The sequence below is a fragment of the Chroicocephalus ridibundus genome, chromosome 5 (assembly GCF_963924245.1).
Source record: "Chroicocephalus ridibundus chromosome 5, bChrRid1.1, whole genome shotgun sequence".
Taxonomy (NCBI): domain Eukaryota; kingdom Metazoa; phylum Chordata; class Aves; order Charadriiformes; family Laridae; genus Chroicocephalus; species Chroicocephalus ridibundus.
The window spans coordinates 67,996,500-68,011,619 of record NC_086288.1 but is presented as its reverse complement, the minus strand read 5'-3'; the positions used below and the strand labels follow the sequence as shown (position 1 = coordinate 68,011,619).

The window sequence follows — 15,120 nt, the reverse complement described above, 5'->3', positions numbered from 1 at the left end:
CTCCCCTGAGCATCTGCCATCAGAAGCCCCTCTTCATAAAGCCTTCCCAGTGTAGATGCTATATGTTGCGTTTCATATATATGGCTGTATGCATTGTGCAGGAGAAGACTTAGTTCAACTAAAGCAAGATTACTTTTGAAAAGGTTAAAGTTTTCTTTTTTTTTTTTTTTTATTAAAAAAAAAAAAGAGTCCCAAAGCTCGAAGGCTGGGAAGTGGAGCTGAGTTCACATGTCACAGCACCTCAACACAGCCTTTAGCTGCCTGATGTGCCCGAGCTTCTCCCTTTAATGTCTTTCATTGCAGGCAAACTGTAGGCCCTCAGAGACAATGTGTTGCTTCTTATGCGTCTGCAATGTTTCATGCTTATGCACCTCTAATGGTAAAAGAGAGGATTTTCGCCATAATAACTTCTTCTCCCATCCCTTCAGTACTGTAGCAACGTGAAACGAATTTGGAGGTGGGGGAACGTTAGGTCTTTGGCCTCCGTGTTGGGGAAAAAAGGAGCCTTCAGTTTGTTCTCTAATGCACGTTTGACTACAGCTTTAAAGAGGCAACTGGGACTCTTTAGTCTGGAGAAGAGAAGGCTGAGGGGAGACCTTATTAACATTTACAAGTATCTAAAGGGTGGGTTTAAGGAGGAAGGAGCCAGACTCTTTTCAGTGGTTCCCAGTAACAGGACGAGGGGTAGTGGGCACAAGCTGGAACATGGGAAGTTCTGATCAAATATGAGAAAAAACTTCTTTACGGTGAGGGTGACAGAGCACTGGCACAGGCTGCCCAGGGAGGTTGTGGGGTCCCCTTCTCTGGAGACTTTCAAGACCCACCTGGATGCAGTCCTGAGTGATGTGCTCTAGGCAATCCTGCTCTGGCAGGGGAGTTGGACTAGATGATCTCTAGAGGTCCCTTCCAACTCTGAAAAATTCCGTGATTCCGTGAAACTAATCCGTTATATAGATCATTAAAAGTAACATTCTGGCTTTTACTGGTAGTACTAACCTGTCTAAATTGGGTAGGATGGGGTAGGAATTACTTTTTTAGCCACATCAGGAAGAGCAGCCCCTTGTGTGGGATGGAAGAGGACTCTGTCACTTGGACACACCGGAGGACCATGGCTGGTCTCTGTCTGTGCACCTTGGTCTTGTGGTTGGTGTTTGGGTGCAGGGAGCCTGCACAGATCCCAGGGAGTACGCAGAGTCCGGGTAACTTATTATTTAATGCATTTCAGACCTCTCCTCCTACCTCTGCCCGGCTTTGTTTAAAACAGGCTTGCACTCTCCTGCCTCACAAGGTTGGTGTGAAGAAGTCGTTGTCATCATTTTCATGGCGTCTTAGAGCATTTGCCACGCCGTGTGTTGATCCGTGTGTCCACATGGACTAAGGGATGCACGTTGCTTGCATCTGAGATGGAAAATGGCTGTTCTTGCAGGTTTTGCTTTTTCTTGCAGCACAACATTTAATTTCAGAGAGTAACTCCATTGTAATTCTATTTTATGCTTGTTTTCATTGAATCATTAAATTCAGACAAGAGTTTTTCTAATGCATTTGCAGAGTGCTGTAAATGAAACTGTCAAAGAAAAGCAGCTTTAGTCAAGCCACGATTTGAATTGCATGTCTGTGCCACTGGCCAACTTTACTGGCTTTTAATTAGGCAATTATATGCACAAAACCCACTAACGGGTATCTCTATAAAATTTCAGACTATGGCAATATATTTATGCATTATGTTCTCCAGAGAAGTACAGTGCCTCCTTTCTCTACTGTGTTCTCTCCTGAAGTCAGTAGATTTCATATTTTAGATGAAGAAAATTATCCTTTGCCTAGTACCTTCCCTGACTTTTAATGCAAATTTCTTTTTTCTGCAGTTCCTAATCTAAAGGGAGAAGAAAATAGTGCCTGCTAGTCAGAGTCCTTTGTCCATGCTCTAGTTTACTAATTCTGTCGTTCAGATTAAAGGTACCTTCACTAATGTTGCCAAATTTAAACTATTGAGGCTCTTCCTATTCTTCAGTAGAAACAAATCTGATAGAAGGTGTGGAGTCCAAGCCTGTTGCTGCTCTTTAGCTCTAGGACTTGACAGCAAGTGTATCGTAGCTAAGTAAGGCAATAAGATCTGCCCATCTGTGTCTTCTGGCGCGTGTCAAGTTAAGTCACACCAGCTCCTGGCAGAAGGTCTAAGGGAGATGGGACTCACTTGTGTCTACAGACAGTCCCAGGAAAGTGGAGAGTTACAGGTCAGAAGATACCGAACGGTGTAATGTCTGATGCTTGTAAAATGGAGTTTTACTTGGAAATAAAGCACTATCGCGCAGCGGTTTCTGTGTGGAGAGCTGAGGCTGTTGAGGTGACCATACTGCTGTGTGGCGTACGTTGGTGCAGTGTCTCCTCCCTCTCTGCAGGCACCTTGCGTCTTGAACTAAGAAGGACATCTGTGTTTAACTGCTTTTTGTGTCAGTATTTATAGACTGAGTCTTTCTGTTTTGTGTGATTTATTCCAGATTATATTTGTTCATTGCCCAAAATGAAATGGTTAACTGTCTCTCCTGTGGATGGTTTGACACTAACATATCAATTTGCTTTGAGGAGACAGGAGGATCAAGGCTCTTTATTCTAGTAGAGAAATACATAAATTCAGAGCTGCCACCAAAGTGGTTTTCCCTGTTTTTCTGTCAAATGGTTGGCTGCTGTTGCTGAGACACATAGATTTTGTGGGGGTAAGGAAGGCTGGACTCCACATGTACAAACTGCTTTTGCTGAGAGTGCTGTGCAACAATGCATGTGCGGACCTTGCTGTGGGAGTCCAGCGGCCCCTTGGCTGAGATGTCCTTTTAATTTTTCTTCTTTAGACCAGGCAAACCCTCCCTTCTAATACACTGCAAAATAGTTAAATGCGGTATGAACCCAAAACAAAAGATCATATGCTACAGTCCTGCTCTCTGTGGGGAAAGGCAGGGGAAGAAGAAATACTATGCCAAACAAAATACCAGAAAAGCAGATGCAGATTGCTGCTGGACTGTTTTAGCTCTGAAAGCTAACTCACAAGACCGATTTTAGTGATTTTTTTAATGAAGAGGAAGATCCTGCTCTGGATGAATTATTTGTTCCTTAAAGTCCTCTGCACCCCAAGGGACCTCCTCACCACAATCCCACAATGCGTGCTCACAGTGGATTTAGACCAAGTTAGAGGTACACTCTGCTGTATGTTGGACTATTATTATTTTTAAGTAAAAGCTTCCGCCATCTAGTGGAAAGAATAGAGAACTAGCATTTCAGATAAGCAGGAAACCCACTAATAAGGGTCATATACAAAGTGTTATTTATAAGGAGGAATAACTCACTTGCTAGAACAGTAGCAAATTATTCTGACTTCTGTGGAAATTAGTTAGTAGAAATCTTCTGAGGTAATGGTGCGTTTTGTTCACATAGTATTTGAGATTATCTCATTTAAGCACAAAGTTGGTGAACAGGGCTGCTCTCGCTTGCTTTAGGACTCCTTTTTGTTCCACCCTGGAGGGTACCTGCCTGCTTCTCCCTGGATCCCGGGCTTGGTCTGCATGCTTCGAATGCCTCTGTGGTGGCTCACTCCCCCCACCAGTGGGATGGGGAAGAGAATTGGAAGGGCAAAAGTGAGAAAAATTCATCAGTCAAGATAAAGACACCTTAATAACTGGAAAAAAAAAAAGATAATAAAAAACAAGTGATGCAAACACAATCACTGACGACCTCCCACCAGCAGACTGATGCCCAGCCAATCTCTGGCTGGGGGCAGAGTGAGAAACAGAGAAGGTCTTGGCCCTATGCAGGCACTGCTCAGCAATAGTTTTGGTCCAACAATTGTTTTGGTCACAAATGTAAAACACAGCACCTTACAGGCTGCTGTGAAGAAAATTTAACCTCATCCCAACAAGATCCAGTAGAGCTTCTTAATTGTCCAACCCTTCTAATGTTCATCAATCCCTTAATCAAGAGATGGGGATCTCGTCACACAGTAAAGTTTGTGCAAGAGCTGTAGGATGTGCCTCCACTACAGTACTTTCAGGTAGTGTTTCATTAGCCTTTGCTTTAGCTGAGGTTGTCCTTCCTCTATCTCTGTCATTTCATCTTGCCACTACTGCTCCACCTGGCCTAGCAGCCACCCTCCTCCAGGTGGGACGGATCTTCCCAGTACCTGGCTTTTTCCTGGTCCACAGCTTCTGCCACAACAGCCCCCTTGAGGCAGCAGTTCAGGTCAGCTCCAAGTCTTCCTTCCTTCTGTTGTCAGACTTTCATGGCTGGATGTTTTTGGTTGGCGAATAGGCTATTTTTGGCCCATTTTCAAGGAAAGAACATATGGATCTTTACTCATGATCTCCTATGGTACTTTTCCCCACTGCTGCTACTATTAGTATCAACTGTTGTAAATTGAAGCTGTCTCACAGCTTCAGCTCTGGACCTCAGGCCGTGCTGGCCCTGAGCAAACACCTCTCAGAGCCCCGAAATTCTCCCACTTAAGCAGGATGGGTAGTGCCATCCTAATTACTCGTCCAGGGCTGTCATCCACAATTCTTCTGAAGTCACTTGCCTTTGGGTTTTTTTTGGCTATTGTGCTAGTGTTTTGGTCCTTATGTCAACAGCTTGGGGTTTGGTGGTTGAAAGGGAGAAGAAGCCAGGACTTCAAAACAAGTAGGTTTAGTAGTGTGGTTTTTTTCCTGAATGTTGACAAATCTGCTTTCCTCTCTCTTCCTTAAGATTAGTCATCTCTGCTTGAACACCTTGTATGCCTGTAGTAACTCATGATTTATACAGCAGGGTGAAGATCACATCACATGAAAAAAATAGCACAGGTGATTCATCCCAAGCTTCCTTAGGATTTTTAAGAAGTTAGTCTTTTCTGATTATGGTTTATGTTACAGTTGATCAAAACAGCCATTCATTTTTGGCACAGATTGTGATTGGTTTGTATGGTTGTATGTGTGCCTGTAAATCTCCCATTTCAGCATTTTTTCCAGGAACCTGTTTGAGAATTTTCCACTCCCCAAGTGCATGTGGCTGGTTCAGCGATTCGGCAAGGAGGACGACAGGGTTGTCATGACAACCAGTTGCATGCTGTGAGAGAAGATGATGCCAAATGACCAGCTTCTGGCTGTTTATCACTCCTCGTTGAGTAATGTTCCCCAAATTAGACAGGCTTGTCTGATTTATAATTACTTGTCCTAGTGGCTTGCATTTTTGCTGCATTTGTTTCTGAGATAGCATTCATGCTTCTTGCAGTGATGCTTAGGCGAGACTACCTGCTGACCACCATTGTTGTGAATTATGAGAGTAGGTGTTACTGTTGATTATGCTGTAGTGTGTGCAAAGTGAGGAAAACATTTGTCTTTGGGGTCTTTTTTTGTTAAACCAGAGCAACTTAAACTTGCACGTTGAGCTCACTACAGGAATAAATAGGATAAAAACATTCAGGGCCTGTGTTCCTTCTATTGTGCTGTTTAATGGAGAGTGTTCCTTTAATTTTGTTTGCCTTCACTATTAATACGACAGGTCTTCGCCTCCCTTCCAATGTCTGTGTGCATATGGGGTGGGGGAGGAACATGCTCCCTGTAGGATCAAATCCTGGATCTGCTGAAGTTATTGGCGTCTTCTCAAGAAGACTAAGTTTCTGTGGCTTTCTTATCCTTTGGTTTTGCTTTTATTTAGACCCAGAAAGAAGACATTTTTATCTCAAGATTTTGAAAGTTCAGAAGAGGAAGAAAACATTCTCCCCCATCCCTTTCATTTTAAATAAAAGCTTTTTATCCTCCTCTCTTCCCACCTCCTTTCTTGTGCTTCCCCTTGTGTGCCCAGAAGGATGGCATCAGTAATGCACACAGGCCATTGTGGGCAATGAAGAAAGCCATCAGGTTTGAAGCAAGTGGCTTCCCATTGCTGCCTGAACACTAGGACAAGGTGGTGTTGGATCCTGTCGCCATCCCATTCTTGGCAATTTTTGGCATAGAAAACTTTGCAGATCCCTTATTTACAAACAAGGCGCTTTGCAGTTTGAAATCATTCATTTACATTGTGCCACTGCTGGAATGTGAGCAATGGGAGAGCCAGAGACTGACAAGTAGATTTACAGATTTATTATAGGCCAGATTTTCTAGATTTGGAAAACTCTGAATGTGTCTCTGTTTTGGACCATCATGCTTCCAGCTGGGACACTGAACACTCATTTTCAGTTAATTTTTCACTGTGGAAATATACTTTTGAAATGGTAGTAGATAATCAAAGTCTAGATCAAATCCTGTGTTTGGATGTATCCCTTTTCTTCTGGATAGAGGATCTTTGCAGGAGAAAAACTGTTAGAAAACAGTTCTAAGAATTGGGATAACTAAGCTAGGAGTACAAAAAAGTGAGTTACCTCATCTTTAGAGTATTTATTTCCTAACCTGCAGTTCCTTGTATTCAAGAGTACTCTTCTTGGCCATAATTTGATGCCCCAGCTATGCTGCTTAGTGGGATTTGTTTTTACCTAAAGAAGAGCTGTGCATCCAAAATACAGAATATTTTTTTTCTCTTTCTCCCCTCCCCCCCTCCCCCAAGTAAATCTTCCAGTTCAATACAAAATTTATTGCATTAGCCCTGTTGCCTTGCTTAAGAGTATTTTGTTCAGGAAGTAGGTCTGCTTAGTGTTTAGTGAACTAGGTTTGAGTCTTTAGTTCCCTCATGCGCAAGGAGTTAAGCAGGGAGGCACGTACAGTTTAAGCTCCATCCCCAGCACCTTGCTTATCGTCACCACCAAGTTCCCTTTGAAGTGGAGATAACACCTAGTTGCTGCTTTTATCCGTTTTTGTTTAGTTTGTCTAAAGGAAAGCAGAAAGTTTGTTTATTACAGTCTATTTTAAATTCTGTTTTATGTTCCCAATAGTTCCCTTGCTGGTGCATTTTTCCTTGAGGCTTCTGTTCCTGAGGTATCTAGCTTTTCTTTATATGGCATAAGGTGATCTTTTTCTTCTGGTCCTAAGTAACATGTAAATATGCTAGGTGTCTTCCACTACCTTACCTACAGAAAGGGAAGGAGATAGATTGTCTTCCTTCCAGACAGGAGCACTGAGATTTGTTGTTGAAATGATATGGCATATTTCTAGTCATCATCAAGAAAAGATCCTGATTTATTTCATTTAGCACAAGCACAATGTCATACAGCTAGATTTTAGTACTAGACTGGTGATAAACCAACTTGTGACAATGGTGAGTGAAGTATTTGGTTTGTTTTATGCTGAAAAATACAGACTTTGCTAAAGATGGTGGAGAAACTGGGTTTCAACGTAACAAAATTTGGTCTATAGGAAATTATGCGCCTTGCCAATATTCTTCCATTCCATTCCCTGATTGAATATTTTACTTCAGTGTAGTTCTTTCAAAAAAAAAAAAAAAAAAAAGAGTAATTATTGTCTAAAACTTTAACACAACTTGTTGTTAAAGTGAAGTATATTGTGCCATACCTTTGCATTCCCACTCTTCCAGAATGTGCCTCCGAAGTCCCTGCCGTTCTCTTTCCAGCTGTATTTATTTCAAAATGACTACCTTTGGTATTCAGTGAAAGGGATTTATAGCTGCGCCTGCAGAAGAAACCCTGAACTAGATAAAAGCTGCTGCAGCTTCATGGCATTTAGTCTCTCTAGTTACGAAATATCCACAAATTACATCAGCACAGAATGGGGCCAACATAGTCGGGAGCAGCAGCTGGAAAGCTGCACTGCATTTAGATGCAGGGCCTACCATTTGCATCTGTTGTGATGCCACCGATACGGCCTTGCCTTATGCAGGATGCCTGTTACGAGGGAACACTTTGTGGCATTGCAAAATGCTGGAAAAATAAACAGTCTCCGTTTTACTGCACAAGTTTGTCTGCTTTGACAGATCCTGCTGAATACTGTACTTTTAATTTCTATTTAATTGAACAAGGGCTAAAGAGTGATTCATAATGGCAGCAATTTGATTGCTATCCTTTCCCCTGAAAGAGCAATAAAATAAGTGGTAAAAATACCAATTTTGCCAATGAGCTTGGTCACCAATTACATGTGCTCTTCAGTGAATTATTTATATTGTTTATTATCATCTCTTTTCAGTATCGTAACACTGTTTTCGTAGATCAGCCTCAGATAGCTAAATAATTTTAACTTGAAATTAAAAACGAATTACTAAAATTTCTAATTACTGTGCCAAACTTAGTATCTGAACTATAGTTACAGCGTGGCATTTATCGCTGCTCTGTATCAGGTAATTGGCAGAGGCTGACATTTGGAGAAGGCAGTTACAAATAGCAATATATTACATCATATGGACTTTATCCTGTCTTCTTTAGAATACAAAATGCGTTCACAAAGCTCTCCTAGCCAGAATTACCAGTTAAATACGGCTGTGTTTATGGTCTTTGTGGAGGTACATCTCTGTTGCTAGTTGTTTCAAAAGAGTGAATTAATAGTTTCATTTTGTGTAGCAGACTTCATTTTTCCTTTATTTTTGGGGTTTTAACTGCTCTCCTCAGTTATAGTGATACCAGGATGAAGGCTTTATTCATTTTTTTTTTCTAATACAGGCTTCGTGTTTCAGCCATTCAGACAAAAATTCAGACACAGGCATTTATTTCTGAGTGAAGCTTGACCAGACAATTTCAGCAAGTGGGAGTCTCTTCAGACTGTTTTATTCCTTTGTACATTTATTAAAAATCAAGACAACTATATTTATTCCTTTTAAAAACAAATTAAACATTTCTTTGGTACTTTCCTAAGACTCACTGGCTTTTGTGAGTTAATTCTTTCTCTTTATTTTAACTTTTAAAGAGAAATGACTAACATAAATTCTCTCTTTGGTTTTAAAAGGGAATGGTAAGGCATTGCAGGCGCTGCCCTCCCCTCGGCCTCTCACTTCTGATTATTTCATCTTTTTCATCATTTTCCCATTCTTTTAAAAACATTCCTATCATTGCTGTGTTGCTGAGTCCCTGAAGAGATGGAGACTGCGTGGTGGGACGCAGCAAGCTCAACTCTGAGTTCTGCAAAGACCAGTGCCAAAGGTTTTTGGGGAGCAGCCCCGTTCCTTGTCATGTTGGACCCCATAAATGGGACTATGGTGCCAACTCCAAGCAAGCTTTAGGTAGAAGGGAAAGATCTGGTTTCCTCAGGAACTTGTCAGGTCCTGCTGCAGGAAGGTGGTGGAGGCAGGAAAGCCCAGTGAAGTCCATTCTGTGTTTTTTGGTTTTCCTTAGATGAAGTTAGCTTCTTGTCTTAAATCACACCTTTCATGTTTTTATGGAATCTTCCATTTTAGTCCTAAAAATCCTCTACCATGTCTCTCTTACTCTTATGTTTTTTTTGCCAGAATTAGCCCATGCTTCTTCCATAGTAACATCCCTACGAATAGTCAGTTTGGGGATCTTCCCTGTATGGGCAAGGCTTTAATCATCTGTCTTTGGCAAGACAAAACTCCAACTGGAAAATATCAGTCCTCTCTCTGCGACCTCTCCTTTCATGTGACTGTCTGCAGAAGACCAGCTGTGAACTTCTAACTATGTCGACCTTTAAGCTGGCAGCTCTGCGTTTCAGAAGTGGGGTGGTGACAGCTCACACTTGTCTTAGGCAGATTTCCAGGTAGAAGCTTGCCCATGAGGACTCGCCGATATGTCCATGCCAGTGTGGGCAGATCTGGGATGAGAGCCGGCCTGCCTCGCTAGTGATAGCTTATGCACCCCATGTTAGAAAGCTGTAAGCTGGCTGCCCAATCTCCTGTGATGAAGGCTGACTTTGGACTGCATCTCTAGAGTGTATGTAGGCAGTGGAGCCACCCTGTGCAGTAAGGTCGTTCTCCAGAAAAAGAGATGGCTTTCAAAGGTCTGCAGTTCTGTGTGAATCTGCGTGATGCCTGGGTAAAGATATACCTTGTTCCTGTGCAGAGTTTTGAATTGGTTACATCCTAAAATAGCCTTTCCACTAATAAGAGGTTGACTCTTTCTTGCTGTAGAAAGACAAGTTATATAGATAATATGAATCCAGGTTTCTTACAGAAACCCAGTGTCTGCTTTCTCGTGCAATTTAGCTACAGTGGCTCTTTTATTCTAGTTCAGTATTGTTTTTCTTATTCCTGTTGCTTTATGCATTTTATGTAAGAAACGTCTTACAGTATAGCCTCTCAGGAGATTATGGTTTACTGTAATACACATGGTAGGTAAACCAACCCCAATACAAAAGAATACGTTATTTTTGTGAATCATACTATAAATTTCTGTAATAAGCCATGCTTTCCATATTATCAGAGCAATACTTTCAAACTCAGAAGTTCTGTGAGCAGCCACGCAGTCCTGGTTCATTGACCTTTCATCAACAAACCAGTAAAGAAGAGCACAGAAAAGGCCAAGAGATGCCAGGTAGAACTTCGCTTCCTGTGGATGACTGGGAGGGAATCGGAGAAAAGTTCCTGGTCACCATAAATCATCTAAGGACTTAGTCATCCACAGACTAGAAGGAACCACTTGTCTGTAAAGTTTTTACCTCTAAAACCTTGCAGAGGTTCTCAGTTTCAGATGAAGAAGTCCGATGTGGTCAGTTCTGTTTCCTCCTATTTCCAAAATATTTCATGCAAGTTGTTTGATGCCACGTCAACAGAATTGCATTGACGTACAGATACCTGCTGCTTTTCTCTCCTGTCTTGTGGCTGTCACTTTTCCGTCTACAAGAAGATTGGAATTGAAAAGGCCTGAGTGCAACAGGATGTATCTGTCAGCACGGTGCCTTCATTTTGTTCTGGGCACCAAACACTGGCCTGATAAGGGACCATTCTTACACTGGCCCATGAAACAAAAATTAGATGCTTTGACTCAGTGTTGTGCCATGGAATGGGGTCTTTCCAATTCAGAGGAAAATTACTACCTGTAATTCCACATTCAAATAAAGAAAAGATATCAATGTCCTGCAGTAGTCTCTCACCCTGCAAGTGCATTCATCTGTCCTGTCAGATTTTGTATGCTGACTCTTACTTTATTTGTCTTTCTTGTGCAGTTATCTCTAGCGATGGTTCATTACCTTTGACTTGCATGCCAGGTGCTTTCATCTGTTAGAACAGCCAGCGAATTAGGGAGGTTTTCCAATTCACGCCAGTAGGAAATCACAGCTTGTGAGAAGGTTACGCCTGCCAGTCTGTCCGATCCTGAGGTGTGTTTGCAAATAGGCTAGGGGGATACACGTGTTTCATTTTTTTCCGAGTAGATTTGCATGGCTAACACGAGGAATGGTGTTTCGGTAAGAACACGTGAGATCTGACGCGGTCCTCTTCAGCCATCCTTATCAGATGGTCCGAGGTCGGTACCTCTGTGCAAGGAGTACCCGGGCACCAGCAACGTGCATCTCATGAACAGACAAATCATAGTCGTTCTGAGTGGAAAATGCAATTCTTTGAAAGTCCTGAGCTGTATTAATTGAAAAAAAATTCTGAAATTTATAATTCCTGTTGTATCTCTGAGCATATGCGAACGTATTTTGGTGTATTTGGTTTTGCTGATAAGTTAGTGATACATTTTCAAAGTAAATTAACGTTACTCAGATAGGTGACATTTTCTTATCCCACAGTTCTCCCAGCTGTTTTACGTGATTTCCTTCCAAGTTTTCATTCACATACAAGATAATTTCTTCTATTCTAACTAAATGTTGCAGGAATGTTGCTAAGTCTCTGGGTTAACAATTTTCTTTCTGCTGTGAGTTTTGTCTGCTTTTACTTCGAAGTCGTTTCTGTTTATCTCTTTTTGGTACTACGTGTCATTACAACAATAAAAAAAAGTGTGTTGGTTCCTCTGCATCTCTTGTTCCTCTGCGTATTTGGTTGATTCGTTTGAAAGGAGTAATTTAATGTAGCCATAGCCTAACATTCTGCTAACTGTGTATTTAAATCATGTGTACATATGCATATGTATGTGTAGCAAGGACAGAAGCGAAGAGAATAACAGAATAACATTTCATGTCCTGGCAATGTGGAAATGTGGTTGTTTAGTTCTGTACGCTGGATGAACCTGATCTGATCTGAAGCTTTGCCTCTCTGCATAGTAAAATCTTATTATTTTCCTATTCCAGCATGATTTGAAAGGCACAATATGTAAGTTTTATGAATGCTGACATTATTGTGATATTTTGGAGTTTTATGAACCAGTTATTTAGACTTACCCATGTGTATCTGGACTTGCAGATGTTGGCACGTGTACTTCGGTGTGCTGCTTAGATATTTGATCTAAACCTCACTTTCTGCATGATGCGGTCAAATTATTGGAAGTGTTTCGCTTTTATTTTCCTTTATATGGTTGAGAGGAATGCAGCTGAGTTGTTCAGTTGGAGAATAAAAATGGGCAAGGCTGAAGACAAATGGGCTTTAAAACATGTAAGGCTTTGGAGTCAGGAACTACGTACACTTGAATGCAGTGGAGGCTACGTTTAGGGGGACTTTTAGAGGTGGGTGTTTTCATACTTGTGAGTTTCTGAAACTGATTATATGAATGTTGCTGATTTCAGATATTGAGCCGTGGGTGAGGCTCTTTATTGAATTTAAGTGTAACAATGTTGTCTGGTTTTACTTCTGCGGAATGTGCTCAGATTAGTCCTCAAGTGGTAAATCAGTAATTTAAGAACTCTAAGTGGCGCTGGGGAAGAAACAGGCTGGTTTGTGCCATGGAGTGTAAGAGTTACTTCAAGTTGTCATGACACTCGTGTGTGTGTATGTGTATAAATGTGAGTAGCAGAAATGAGAGAGATTCGGAAATAAGCAACTGTGATAAAACACCTAGTAAGAGGCTTGAGTATAGACTAACAAGAAACTTTTAATTCAAAATAGAGGTTAAGAAGAGCGATGTAACAACAGGTTGTTCATCTGTCATCCACTGAAGGTGTTTTGAGAACTGTCTTTGAAGGTTGGAAAGAAGTTGCCAGACTAGATGATCCACAGCTCATTGCTATGGTGCTTCCTTTATTCTTGGGGTTTTTTCTCACTGCCTCAGGCATCTCCTATATGCACCTAGTCTGTAGTTACAATACATAACTGCTGGCGCATTCTTAAGTTAGTAGGTTTGTTGGTAGAGCCAGTATTTCATCTCTGTGCACTGTGGATGAGTTTTTGATTTTTTTTTTCCCTACCCCATTATAAAACCTATTGAAAACAGTACGTTTGTGGCAGTCAGGGTGTGTGTAAAATCATCGCTCAGTTCTTTTGTTCTCATAATTTTAAACAAGTAGTCTGTTAGATGTTGTAAGTAAACCCGATGTGGGTTGTTTGGTTGGGAGCGGGGCTGTTTTGATAAGCTGACTTTGATTTGCAGAAATCATGCACTGAGAAGGGAAGGTGCTGTGATGAAGAGGACAGAGTACACAACAACTCCAAGTATTTCTTTGTGTGCTGTGATTTAATAGACTAGAAGCTAAACCTGATTAGAAGAGATAGTTTATCTGATGGTATTAGATAGCTGCCATATTAGAACAGCTCTTTAGTAAGTAGTTTGTTTTTGTCCTTTCTATATAGGCCAAGTCAAACCACGCTTTGTCACCTTACTTTGAGCTTTAATAATTCAGTATGTTTTTCTGGTGTTCATTTACACAGGAACTGTACAACAGCAGAACCAGCTGTGCATCACTCGCATCAGGGCAAACCCGTGGAAGAACTGTTTGTGTCGTAGGAACACTGATTCATTTTCTTTTTCTTTTTTTTTCTGTTCCCAGCAGATATATGGAGTGATCATTCATTTCAGACAGACCCAGACTTACCACCTGGCTGGAAAAAAATCAATGACATTGCTGGGATCTACTACTGGCACATACCAACAGGAACAACTCAATGGCAACGTCCCGAGTCCATCCCAACAGATCTCCAGGGTTCACGAAAAGGATCACTTGGTTCCATTACTCCATCTCCTACTCCAGAAACTGAGGTAACATACTGTGTCTTGTGGGCTGCATAGTGTAAAAAAAATTGAAATAACTTTTTGAACTTGCAGGTTTAACCATTATCTAAACTAAGCTTTAGAATATGGGGTCTGACAATGTTCTAAAGTGTAGCTATTTGTTGATAATATGTCGTAAGTATCTATTTTCTATGTGCATTTTCTAATGGTTGTGCCTCGTGAAACATCCTAAGCTTTGGATTCGTAGGATGAAATCAGACATGTCTCAGATGAGTTAGACAGCCAGTGCCTGATAAATATGAAACTACTGCGGTTCTGTAGCATGTGCTGAAGCGTTGCTGCATTGTATGGATACAGGATACATAGTATTTTTGCACATTATAGCAGTCTTTTGGTCGGACTCTTTGTTTGCATCTTCTTTCTTTTGGGTTCACTCGGTACGATTATCACACAAAGACATATGAGTCTTCATTTGGGAGACTAGTTCTTTTACAGGGTAGTTTCTAGTGAATAAACATCAAGTATTTTCAAGTGTAAGTCTTTTAACATCCTGCCAGTACAAAATACCTGCACAAGTGGATCACTATGTTGCAGTCAATCTTTAATTAGAAACAGAAAGAAATGCACTCTTCCACATGCGCTGAAAGAGCAATATGGGATACAAATCCAGGGAGGCGACTGATGTCATGTAAGTAGAAAAATAAAATAAATTATCAGAAAGAAGAGTATGCTTCAAAAAATGCAATCACTTTGTTTTGGTATGCTAGGAGGACTTCTACAGAATGAAATACTAATATAGAATCAAATTCTTTTGAAATGAATTCTTTTTCACACTAACTTTTCAGAAGAAGGTCCACAGTTTTATGAAATCAAGGAGAGTCCTTGTACTAGCTTTGAGTTTTGGATCAGGCAATCCTTAGGTTTTTAGATTTTTTTGGGGTTTTTTTAAATGTATTTAGATACGACATTTTTTCTGTTCTTGATTTTTGTTGATATATGCACCAAATCAACTTAAATGAAAGTTAAGAGGAGTTAAGGACATTTGAGGATGTATTACCATCTTGACCCTGAAACTTTTATCCTGAGTAGGCTTAAACATGCACACTCTTATTAATTGTTTTAGAAAGATTGCTCCTACATGTTCAAAAATGCTGCTCGTAAGGTTTGCAAACTTGATCACAACATTTCAATTACGGTTTGCATCAGTCAAGCTCCGCTGGAATGTACTGTGC

At 40.9% G+C, this 15,120-nt stretch overlaps 1 protein-coding gene across 17 annotated transcripts in view; it reads left to right on the top strand.

Annotated features, from left to right (window-relative positions):
• Positions 1-15,120, top strand: part of APBB2 (amyloid beta precursor protein binding family B member 2) — a 190,858-nt gene that overhangs the window by 104,520 nt on the left and 71,218 nt on the right. For 13 of the 17 annotated variants that reach the window (XM_063336967.1, XM_063336968.1, XM_063336966.1 and 10 more), the window contains one exon: positions 13,707-13,915. In XM_063336967.1, coding sequence (XP_063193037.1) covers positions 13,707-13,915 — 209 coding nt within the window. The remainder of the gene's footprint in view (positions 1-13,706; positions 13,916-15,120) is intronic. The other 4 variants (XM_063336981.1, XM_063336980.1, XM_063336977.1 and 1 more) reach the window with 1 other exon arrangement.